This window comes from Charadrius vociferus, unplaced genomic scaffold, assembly GCF_000708025.1.
Source record: "Charadrius vociferus isolate BGI_N301 unplaced genomic scaffold, ASM70802v2 scaffold59, whole genome shotgun sequence".
NCBI classification, from domain to species: domain Eukaryota; kingdom Metazoa; phylum Chordata; class Aves; order Charadriiformes; family Charadriidae; genus Charadrius; species Charadrius vociferus.
In genome coordinates, this window is record NW_009661371.1 from 751,902 (window position 1) to 763,214 (window position 11,313).

The 11,313-nt window shown below is 48.0% G+C and overlaps 1 protein-coding gene across 1 annotated transcript in view; it reads left to right on the top strand.

Moving 5' to 3' along the window:
- Positions 1-10,839, top strand: part of MFHAS1 (malignant fibrous histiocytoma amplified sequence 1) — a 37,266-nt gene extending 26,427 nt beyond the window's left edge. The window contains exon 6 of the mRNA XM_009893757.1: positions 10,709-10,839. Within this exon, the coding sequence (XP_009892059.1) occupies positions 10,709-10,839 (131 nt within the window). The remainder of the gene's footprint in view (positions 1-10,708) is intronic.
- The last annotated feature ends 474 nt before the right edge of the window (positions 10,840-11,313 follow it).

Consider the following 11,313-nt stretch of genomic DNA (forward strand, 5'->3'; position numbering starts at 1 on the left):
GATCAAATCCCAGAGTAAAGTGGCTTCAACAGAATGTCATGTTAATGGATTAAAACAGCTATGAGTTCAAGTTGGTTCAATTTACAGGTAAACCACTTGATTTTACAATTTGAGCCTGTGTGGGACTTAACGGTGTTTAGACTTTGCTTCTTAGACTAGTTGATGATGAAGGGGAAAAAAAAATACTGTTCCTGTGCTTGAGTGGGCTCTGTGATTGTCCCGACGGGAGGGTTTTAGAGTGACTGAAATAGCTTCACAGAGGAGTATCGCACATGCATCTCACCTGGAATGATCTGGAAGAGAATACTTACCACACAGGTTTGAAGATACAGCTCCCTCCAATTCAGTTTGCTGAACACACTGAAGCCTGGGAATGGCCCTAAGACAACAGCAGCTTATGGAGCCAAGTTGCTTTTACCCAGGAAGGAGTTTATTTAATCTCAGGGAAAACTTGGGCAGCACGTGTACATGCATGTCTTGCATGCGTGTTTTGGTTTGTTCTTTTTCTTGGCTTGCAAAAGGCAGGCAAATTAAAAAAAAAAAAAAAAAAAAAAAAAAACAACCCCAAAAAACAGCAAAGAAAGGGTTGTTGTGGTAGAATGTAAAAAGGCTACTACACGGGAAACTACAGGTCTTTCACTCCCCAGCTGGACTTTGCTGAACGCTTGTTCCAGAAGAGGGGATGCATAGCCAGAGTCCTACCTTCAGCTGTAGCATGCATGGACACTTTGTGAGGAAGGAGCAAGCCAACTGGGGGGAAAAAAGCCTTTTCCCAGGTGTCCTCCCAGCCTTTGTCCATCTTCAGCACAGGGATCTGTCTCTTTGGTAATGCGTAAAGACACTTTGCCAGTTACTCGTCCAGTCTCTTCGTGAACACTTGTGAGCTTCTCGAATCTACAGCGTGTTGCAGCAGGCAGTTCTGCAGCCTGGATCAGGCACTGGACCATGTCATTTGTTTTTCTTCGAGTGCACCTCACAGTACCTGCATTGAAGCTTCTTAGTTCTTGCGGTGGAGCCGGCAGAAAAACAATCAGCCAGTTCGCTCTGCAATGTTGTGGCCAAACTATTATGAGGGAAAAAGTCTTGCAGTCTTGCCCAATTCTCTAAATTTAGCAGAGGGGCAGGCTGAGACTTGGCCCTGCCTCATCAGTTGTGTAAGGCTGGAAGTCCACAGGACTGAGTCTTGTAAGCCCCCTCCAGGGGTTGGCTTTTCATGTGCCAGCTATTAACACATCGTGACCCGAACACAGAGAGCCAGAGCTAGCAAGATGCTGACCAGTCCTGGTAGCTCCCTGCAGACCTTGATGAATCCTGCCTGTTAACTTTGTTTATCATAGTAGTGGCATTGAGAGCTCTTTTAAACTTTTTTTTTTTTGTGCCTTTAGTGAGACCTGCAGCATGCTAATTGTCTGGATGAAAGCAGGCTTAACACGACCTCTGTGATGGGGGTGTAATAGCTTTGGAATTACTGTTTGGAAAGGTGGGCTCATGGCTGGTGGGAATTGTTGCCATTTGGACTGGCTGCAGCTGGTGGTGCGCAGCGGTTGGGTGGATGCTCTGCATGCAGTTGCGCTTTGCTGTTGCTGGGTGAGAGCAGACAGGTCAGGGCTGGCTGCAGCTTTCTCTCCAGCTGGTATCTTGCCTTGGCAGAATGAGAATGTGCTCATGGCAGATATGGCTGAAGGAGTGGAATTAAAACATAACCAAAAGGTAGATTCTGGGCTTGGTTACTCAGTGACAGGCCTGTTTCTATTCCGGGATGAGGATAATTCGCACTGAGCTCATTATACCATGACTCTCCCTTAAAATGCCTTGACAGTCAATTTCGTTCCAGCTAATAAGGTCCTAAAATGTTAATGAAGCAAATCAATTTTTCATGGCTTTGTATTGCAGCCGTCTGAAAGTGCTGTGTTGCAACCTGCCAATTCAAGGAGCTTTTTAGATATTAGAAGGGCAGCAAAATATTCAGCAGTTTGGAGGATGCTTTGTTTTCTATTTCAGCTTTTCCCCAGTGCCCTCTCTCATTTTCCTGAGCCTTTATGCTGTGCTGTTTACTTGTCCCCTTTGGTCAGTTCCTTTCTCCAGAGTCTGCTCTGGTCACTCATGGGTGGAGGCGGCTTGCTCCCACCTTCCCCATTGCACAGGGAGAAGGATGGAGCACCCAACAGAACAGGTAGAGATGGAGCTGAACAAGGGAGTCTACTCGTGCTGAAGTACTATTTGAAATAAATTGAGTTTGATGGGACAGAGTGGTGAAATGGCATCATGTTCACCTCCTGCCCCCCATGTTTTGAGGGGGAGGGGGGCTGTGATGTCAAAAGTCACAGCCTTCTCTTCTCATGGGAAGTCTCTTGCTGAGATGTCAGTGTTACCTGGTATGAATGCTCTCTGTGCTCAGTATTTCATGAATTGTAGAAAGAGGAGAGAGGTGTTGCATGTGTCGTGTAGCCACACTGATGGCGTATCAGTTACCTCCACTAGCTTAGGAATAAGTTAGATGTCACCCATCCTTTATTTCTCTAAGCTGCTTATTTCAGAAGGAGGCAGAAGGGCTCAAACCTTCATGACTGCTCCTGGAGTTATTTTGATGGAACTGTTTTGATGATTTCGTACTGCTCTCTCCATTCTAGTTTGTGAGTATGGAGATAGGAAGTACCAAATACTGTGGTTTGGGAATTTGTGGGATTTTTTGTTTTGCTTTTAATTGAATTCCAGTTCTAACTATAATTAACTTCTGTGTGCCTGAGGAAAAGATCATTAACTAATGTTTTGGGACAAACGCTTTTCCAAATCTTATACTTGGAAACCTTGTAGTGCCACACTGGTAAGGAATGATCTCAAATGTTGGGGAAATTAGTGGATGAGATGTAAATTAGCATTTTGAATAATTACCCTTCTGTAGCTGCTGAGTTGAGCATCTGAAATGCTTTCCACTCAAGTTCTTCACCCAAAGGTACACTTGGTCTAGTGCCAAAGGCTTCCCCGGACCTTTTGCAGCCACTGAGGTGTGTCAATGTCCTCTTGTGCTGTCACAGTGACGGGTTAAGAGCTAGCTGACCCTGTCATGACTTGGGGAATGAGGAGGGTATTTAACCCCCTTAAGCCTCCCAGTCTCTAGCTGGTGTTTGTGTAACCTCTCCCCTTCCCTGAGTGGCTAAGATTAGAGGTAGCGATTTCCAGGTACAGCATCTGTCTCCAGGGCAGGCCTTGCAGAACACCTTACCCTCTGGCACAGCCCCTGGCTCCCCACCAGGGTGATTAGCCTGGTAGCTCCTTGGGTAGGAGGTAAAGTGCAGGATGATCTCAGCTGCAGTAGGGAAAGCTGCTTGGGCTTGGGCAGATTACAGCTTCTGCAACAGGTCTGGAGTTCCTGGCTTAGGGAACGGCAGCTCTGGGTCCTGAAGCTTGACCGAGACCTCTCAGCTCCAAGCTGAAAAGCACTCCTGCCTGTTTCCAGAGATGCACCACAGAGGTTGTTTTATGTTTCTGTCATCTGGCATGAATTAAGAGCCTTGGGAAAAGATTTTCCTGTGCAGCCAGATGGAGGAAATATTCTAGCTGAAGCCATATACGTGTCTAAAGCCAGAGCTGTGAGGCGTAGAGATGAGGTGCTGGCTTGAGAGGCAGCTGGTGCTGTGAATGCAATAGCTGGAAGGGTCTCCGGTGCTTGGGTTGTGATGCTCCAGGGTGTAGCTGAGCACCCACAGGAGATACTCTGTGTTTGAGGAAGGTGTCACTGCTGACATTTTTGGTCTTGAACCCTTCAAAGGAGAAATGTCAAATTGCCATCAGTTCCTTTTGCATTTTTTGGAAAGTGCTCTCCACATCCCTTCTCTTTGTGCTCTCAGCTTCTGGTCTTGGGGACTCATCTCTGCAGGCTGGTTCACTGCCTTGCGACTGGACACCTTTCCCACTCCCATGTTTCCAGAGGAAGCTTTGCTTTTTGTTTTCAAGCCTTCCCTTTTTTAACTATACTTAATCCCAGGCTGATTTGTTCCTGAGCATGTGCTGTACCTGATGGGTGGCTCTTCTCGCCAGCCTGCTGTTGTGATCAGTGCTTACCAACAGAGTTTTCTTCTCTGTTGCTTTTTTCCACAGTGGTCTCTCCCATGGGGACACTTTCACAAGCTGGGATTTTTGTTGTTGTTTGTGATTGCTAGTTTTAAGCTCCGTTAACTGGGACTGCAATAGGAGACTCATGATACTTTCTGTTCATAATGTGGATTTCACCCTGCTCTGCTCCCTTTTGTGATGTCTTTGCTTTCAGCTTCTATATTTTTGTTGTGTTTGCAGCCGGGAGAATGGCCTCCAGTGAGAAGAAAATTAAGTCCAAACTTGGAGCTCTCTATCCAAAGCTTTGCTCCAAGCAGGCCAGGTAGATAAGGTCGCTCAGAACTCCAGAAATAAATCAAGGAAAGTGCAGAGTTCTGACTTTCTGGGGAATATTTTGTGCGTGACATGCAGGCAGTGCTGTGAGAAGCATATTAAAAATTCATACCAGTGCAGAGCAGTATTTTCTGTGTGCAGTGCTTGAGAATAATCTTGTGCCTCATGCAGAGAAACATTTGCAGGAAGGAACTCATTAATTTCATCCAAGCAGAGGGTGGTGAAGACAAGATTTAAACGGTATAGAAGCAGGCTTGGTGTGAGACACCATCTCCTTCCCCCTTCTTCTGCCAAGACTGCTGGCAGATTTCTCATCTACTGTAGAGCTGGCTGCAAAGTCCTGGTGTGTGAGGACATTGCCTGTGCTTACGGCAGAGGGGGAAATCTGTGCATGTGGCTATTCAACTCATCCTGCCTCTGTGACAGGTTTGATTTAATTGCGTGAGTGCTCCAGCTAACAGCCAGGCAGAGAAGCTGTAGCTTCTCCAACCCCAATCTCTTTGCAGTTGTATGGAAGAAAGGGGGTAGGACTGCATGCGAAGCAGAGTGGTGTCCTGGGACCTGGAGGTCTCTTGTGAGCCCTGCTTTCTGACTGCTTGTGGAAACCAAGCACGGGATGTGCTTTTGGTACGCAGGCAGTGTTGAAGTGTTTTATTCTCTACTTTTCTGAAGGCATGACTGCTGGTTGCTGTGCTGAGAGATGTCATGAGCAAGGACTAGTCAAAGGAGGCTTGACAGAGAAGCAGTTGAGGCTGAGGTGTAAAGTCTATCTCTTGCCAGCCCCACTTGCAGTGGTTGGTGCTTGAAGGCTTTCAGCAAGGAGGAAGAGTGAGATGGGATTTGGGGTAGGAGAGCAAATAAGTGGTGGAGCTGCAAAAACCAGGGTGTGTGTGTGGTTGGAGCAGCTCTTGGGCATGGGGTGGAGTGAGTGGGTCAGTGCTGAGGCAGGGCTTGGTTTTGGCTCTCTCATGCCCCTGTGATGAAGCATGGGCAATATATCTTCAAGGTCCCAAGCAGACTGAAGAGAGAGAAGCAGCACCACAGAGCCAGGGCCCTGCTCATCCGCTGCTTGCTGGTTGTCCCAATGGAGCCCAAGTCCTGACAGGAAAATGAAAAACACCACCAGGCTGATACTGTGCAAATACGTTCTTCCAAGACCTGAGAGAAAGGAGATGGCATGGCAGGCCAGAGCAGAGTCTCTGGCCTCTGTGCCCTTGGTGCAGATTGTTGACATGTGAACAGGGAACCTTGTGCCACTTAGCAGAGCTGTGGCAGTGGGAGCTGTGTGAAGGCAAATGGTCCGGGTGGGATTTTCCTCTCTGCATGCAAAACCCTCCTCTCTGTTAGGCAGCCAAGCAGACTTACAGTTGGCCTTGTCTGGCTGCCAGTGTGGAGTAACCGAACACCCCTGCAAGTGCTCGCTTTTCTTGCTGTCAGCCTCCCTCCTAACTCTGATTTGTTATGGGTATCTGGCATTTCACGGGTATTTCCTAAAGGCCAGTGGAGTGTGCTTTGCAGCACGCATGAGTCTGAGTGCTGGCATGGGCTTCGAGGGAGGCATCCCTCCCCAAATCACGGTGAATCAAGGACAGAAGGAATAACGTACCTAGCTCTGTACTTAACCAAAAATAATACACTGATGCTTTTCTGTGTTCCTGGGTATATATGGCAGTAGAAACGTCTTCCTCGTGCACTGAGTGGCGATACATGGTTGAGCTCTGTCTGGCACACGCAGTTATCCTCGTGGGTTGCAGGCATTGGCCTGGCCTGGGAACACAGCACAAGCGGCTCAAAGTTGACCGTGCCTGTATCTGTTCCGGGATAAAACAAAGAACATCTGGCTGACATAGAAATACCTGCTTTGGGTGAGCTGGCTGATGCAGAGAGGGAGGAAATGGGCCCTTCTGGTAGAGCTTTGGGCATGGCTGAAGGCTTGTTCCTACCTTTGCATGTGACCACCTGTGTCTAGCAGGTTTCTTTTAAATGGTGCAAGCAGCATGACTCGCTCAGCCAATCTGCCTGGGGATTTTACAAACCAGCTTATGATGCAGCCAAAACAGACCATGACAGTTTCATGACAGGGTCTCAGTTTGTGTCTCAGCCTTAGCTTGCTGTACAGCACATTTTACCCAGTTGTGGAGACCTGTGTCTGTGCCAAAACACCAGGAGGGTGGCCATGGAACAGATGAAACTCCTCTGCACCATTTGTGTCCTTGTAAATGGAGAGGCAGCAAAGGACCATGTTCTAAAGAATCTGCTGTCTGTTTGAAGGTGCTTTTAACTGGGCTTGATGGGTGCCTCTCTGCTGTTATCTGAACTGGGACTTAGGTGCATCAAAAAATCAGGCCTTAGTCAGCAAGTATCCAGCATCAAAGTGCCTTTGCAAATAGAGCTCGTGCTCCTAAATCAGCTGAATAATCTTAGTGATGCAGATTTGCCTCCTGGAAGATGGGATTGTTCTTCAGAAACTCAGCTGTGTTCATCTTTAGCCTTAAGACAAAGTAGTTGGAGTTTTGGTTAAAACCTTGGTGGCTTCTGTGGAAGTTAACATTAAAACCGAGGCCATGTCAAGACTAGGATAAGCTGTGTGGTTTGTGTGTGTGCTATTGCAGGGCAACCTTTCAGAGGGAGCCGGCAGAACTGAGGTTTCCAGTAAAATTTGTGACATGCTCATGAAGGAATGTGCAATCAAAATACAGACTGGCTGGTCTGTACACAGGGGCAGAACAAGTGCTGCAGACATGGGCTGCTCCAGCTACATTTAAACTTAACAGTTAAACCAAGCAAACACCACCGCATGCCAGGCACTTACCTTTTTCTTTTGTATCAGTGCAATACTTCATTTGATCTCCTCTTTCTCACCCTGCTGCAGCCCTGAAGACTTTTACTTCTGATTTCCTGCAGTTTGAATAATTTCTGAATAGAAACGTGAGGTTTCTGAAACCTCCAAGAGGTTCTGGGCCCGGAGAGTGGCATCCAGACAGTGTCTTAATGCTGGTTTGTTACAGCTCTGAAGATTGCACGTTGCAGTGGGATTTGCGCTGGCTTTTATTTAGCAGTGATGTGAAGTGTCATTTAGATTGTTATGCCTGGTTTAGTACTGTGATGAGTTTGCAGCAAAGGTGAGCAGTTTGCAAAGACAAGAGGATGAGAACACTACGGTGGGAAGGCAGTGGGACATCCCTTAGCTGGGAGGGGGAGAAATAAGAAGGATGCACAGGTGAGCTGAAGTTGTGGAGTTGAGAAGTTGTGGAAGCTCCATCCCTGGAGGTGTTCAAGGCCAGGTTGGATAGGGCTTTGAGCAACCTGGTCTAGCGGGAGGTGTCCCTGCCCATGGCAGGGGGGGTGGAACTAGATGATCTTCAAGGTCCCTTCCAACCTAAACCATTCCATGATTCTATGACCTTCTGCCCACTTGGTGCATGATGTATCTCATGGAATAACTGTGAGAAAAGTCTTTCTTCTGGGGAGAAGTATGTATGCTAGCAGGAAATGGGAGTGGGCCTAGAGAAGATGTGGATGGGGCTGGGGACAGAGTGAGGTAAGCTTTTTCCCAGAGGCAACCTGGAGGGGAAGGTAAAGCCATAAAGAAAAGGCGGGTTGTCTGAAGAGCTCTGGGAAGGGGTTTGCCTACAAATCAGGCATCTGTTTTACCCAGCGGCAATCTCCTCTGCTTGAGAAATCTCTATCTAAGGATTCCTGAAATGGTGAGATGGAAATAGGAATGAAGGCTCAAGCAGACAGACCAGTCTTATTGCAGTCCTCTGGATTAAGATCTAATGGATATTAGCCCTGTCTTTAAAGTGCTTAATGGTGCACTGATTTTGTGACTCATCTTTCAGAGTCGGTGTTTTCAAGTACTGTTAGCAATACTGCAGTTTGGAAGTCACCCTGGGGTTGGAAGCCTGGGAATCACTGGGACACAGAGCCCTGTGGCGTACGTGCTCGATGGGATGCAGTGCTGCTTTCAGTGTGTGACAGCTCACGTAATTAAGGACGCTGCCTTGCAGATTTAACTTTGAATTGCAAATACCATCACGATTTTTCTGTTTTGGGAGACGTGTCTGCGTGTCTTAAAAGCTGCTCTGCCACTTCAGGTTTGAGCGTGGGTGTGAGACTAGGGTAGATATTAAAACCAAATGTGAATTCAGATTGCGGACCATGGGGGCAAACTGGAATTACTGGCCCCAGAGGTGGGGTACCTCTCAAGAGGAACTGTGTGTATGCACGCTCTCTGACAAGCCCTCCCATCAGCTTTCATGATACCAAATGAAGTGTTCCTGCTTTGGAAAAACCAAGGGGTTTTAGAACTTTTTTCTCAAAAGCAAGAAGAGAAACAGTGTGAGGAGGAAAAGAGGGAAGTGGCATTTGGGGGACTTCAGGCATGATGGGGCTGACTGTGCCATTGCTGCATGGGCTGGGCAGTACTTCTTTGAAGTGTGATTTCCTTTCTGTTTTTCTTGGGGTCCCTGGCAATCATAGCTAGACACAAGGAGCCATTTTTCTGATGTTCTTTGTTTAACAGCAGACGCATTTATTGCAACTGCATTTCAAACTAGGGGAGTCCAAGGACCATCTGTCTTCAGTGTTTTAGTGGAAGTGGGGACAGCTCACGGTGGCTGTTTGATTGATGGGTACAGAGAGTTTTGTGTGGACCCATGACTGCAGCCTGCTTACAGCTGGCCTGCCTCTGTAAGGGAAGTCACTGATCTAGGTGGCATAAGCCATTTGTGGTCTGGTGCTTCTGCCTCAGGTAGGGCTGTGCAGCACCAGTGTGGGCACACTCAGCGGAAGAATTGAGCCTTTGCTGGGCATGAATGCTGCCATCTCATACTGCCTTTGAGAGCAGACCCTACCTGCCAGACTAGTATCAAGAGGTGCTTCTGGTGATATTGGGTGTCTAAGCTGTGGCTGGACTATGCTGAGGAGATGGCATGTTGATGGCCAGGGAATCTGCCCTGCTGGCACCAGTCACGTGTGCAGCGGAGCCAGGAGGAAACTTGATTTGCTGTGAGCAAGCTGTTGGGGAAGTATTCCTTGGAGCTGGGCACATCTCAGCACCTGGCTTTCCCCTCTCGCTTTGCTGACCTGCGCCTTGCCCTGGACTGCAAGGGTGCCAGCGGTGGGGAACTGCCAACTTGGCACTTGAACAGCAGAGCTGACGCAGCTCATTTGGCAGAGGGACACCATGCAGTGTGAGAGCCCCCCGCTGCTACTGACTCTATATAGAGCTGGTATTGCCTCCATTAGGGAAGAGCCGACAGCTGGGAGCTGGGATCTGTGTGCTCAGCAGAGTAGGTGAGTGTGGCCCAGAGCCCTGCCAGGATGTCCGCAGAAGCAGTCCCGCGCTAGCTGTGGCAAGCATGCCCAGGGAAAGGGGCATTAAGGAATCGTCTTGAGTATTTTTACCTGCTGCTAAATATTGTTCTGGCAGCTAAGAGAAGCACCCTGCAGCTGGCCAGCCATCGCAGAGCAGCGGGGTCTCTCCAGCTCCCAGGTAGCTCCAGCATAGAAATCACAGTACTGGAGCAATGGCTGGACAGCTGCAATGGGCAGGGTTGCTCAGGGACAGAACAGGAGGTAACATACAGGTTCAGAAAAGGTCAAGCACACTTGTCTGTGGCTGGTTTGAGGTCCTCCCTAGAATTTCTTAGAGAAGAAATACTGAAGTGATACAAAAATCATGTCTGTGGCAGTGCTTCCAAACCATCTTGTTTCTGGTTCATACCAAAGAAGGTCATCGTGGCTGGGTCCACATAGCATCCTTCTGCTTGAACTGAAAGACAGCTGCTTTTTGGGTAGCTTTGTGGCTGTGGATGGCTGTAGTATGCAGATGTGACTAATAAGGTTTATCTATAGCTTTCTCTAGCTGTCTACCAATTTCCTGCTCATGTTACAGGTGAGCTTCTTCCCTTTTGTGGAGATTGAAGGTAAATTTCTGGATCCCATCTACAACCAAAGCCTAATTAAAACACCTACTCCTAAAACTTCCATCTCATTAGGCTCCATCTAGATGCTGTGACTCCCTAAGGAGCTCTCAGGTCCATGTGCAGTGATTCAAAGTAGAGACAGGAAGGGTGGCAGATGTTACGTTTGTGTGGAGCAGCATGTCTCCAAGCTGTAATCACCAGGACATTCACCACAGTTACACAGATGAGACCTGCTTGAGTTGCAGGACCAGTAAGCCCTCTTACAATACTCACATGCATCAGTCATGGATGTTTACTTGGTAAAGGGGTCAGGAAGGGCCTGCTAAAAGCAAAAATTGCAAAAACTGCCTTGCCAGTGCTTAAATGTTTTCATTGTTTTCCCTTATTCACAGGAGAACTGCTGAGTCAGCCAAGACCAGAGGGATTGACGGAGATCATTTGTCCCAAGAACGGCAGCGAGCGAGTTAATGTTGCCTTGGTTTACCCCCCAACGCCTACTGTGATCAGCCCTTGTTCCAAGTGAGACCTGAAAGCAAACCCCCATTCCCTTGTCAGTAGACACCAGAAAGCCTACATAAAACGTCCCCACTAAGCATTTTTTCCGGCGAGGTAGCAGCCTCACAGCTTGGGGACTGTTCTAATTATTTGTGGATATAGACAGCCCTCTCAAAAGATAAGAGGTACAGTAAAATGGGTTGAGGTGTTCCCTGAGCTGTGTTGTGGCAGATGCAAGACACACACAGCAGGCAAGACTGATCAAGAGATAATACAATCATGGGCAGGTTTAGGTAGGATGGAACCTCAGGAGGTCTCTGTCCACCCCCTGCTCCAGGCAGGGCCACCCTCACAGCCAAGTCAGGTTGCTTGGAACCTTGTATAGGCGAGGATTGATGACTGCTAAGGATGGAGGTGCCACCACCTCTCTGGACTCCAGAGTTACACTGTTCTCCTGAGGCAGAACTTTTTTTCTTCTGTCCCATCAGAGTATCCCGTAGTA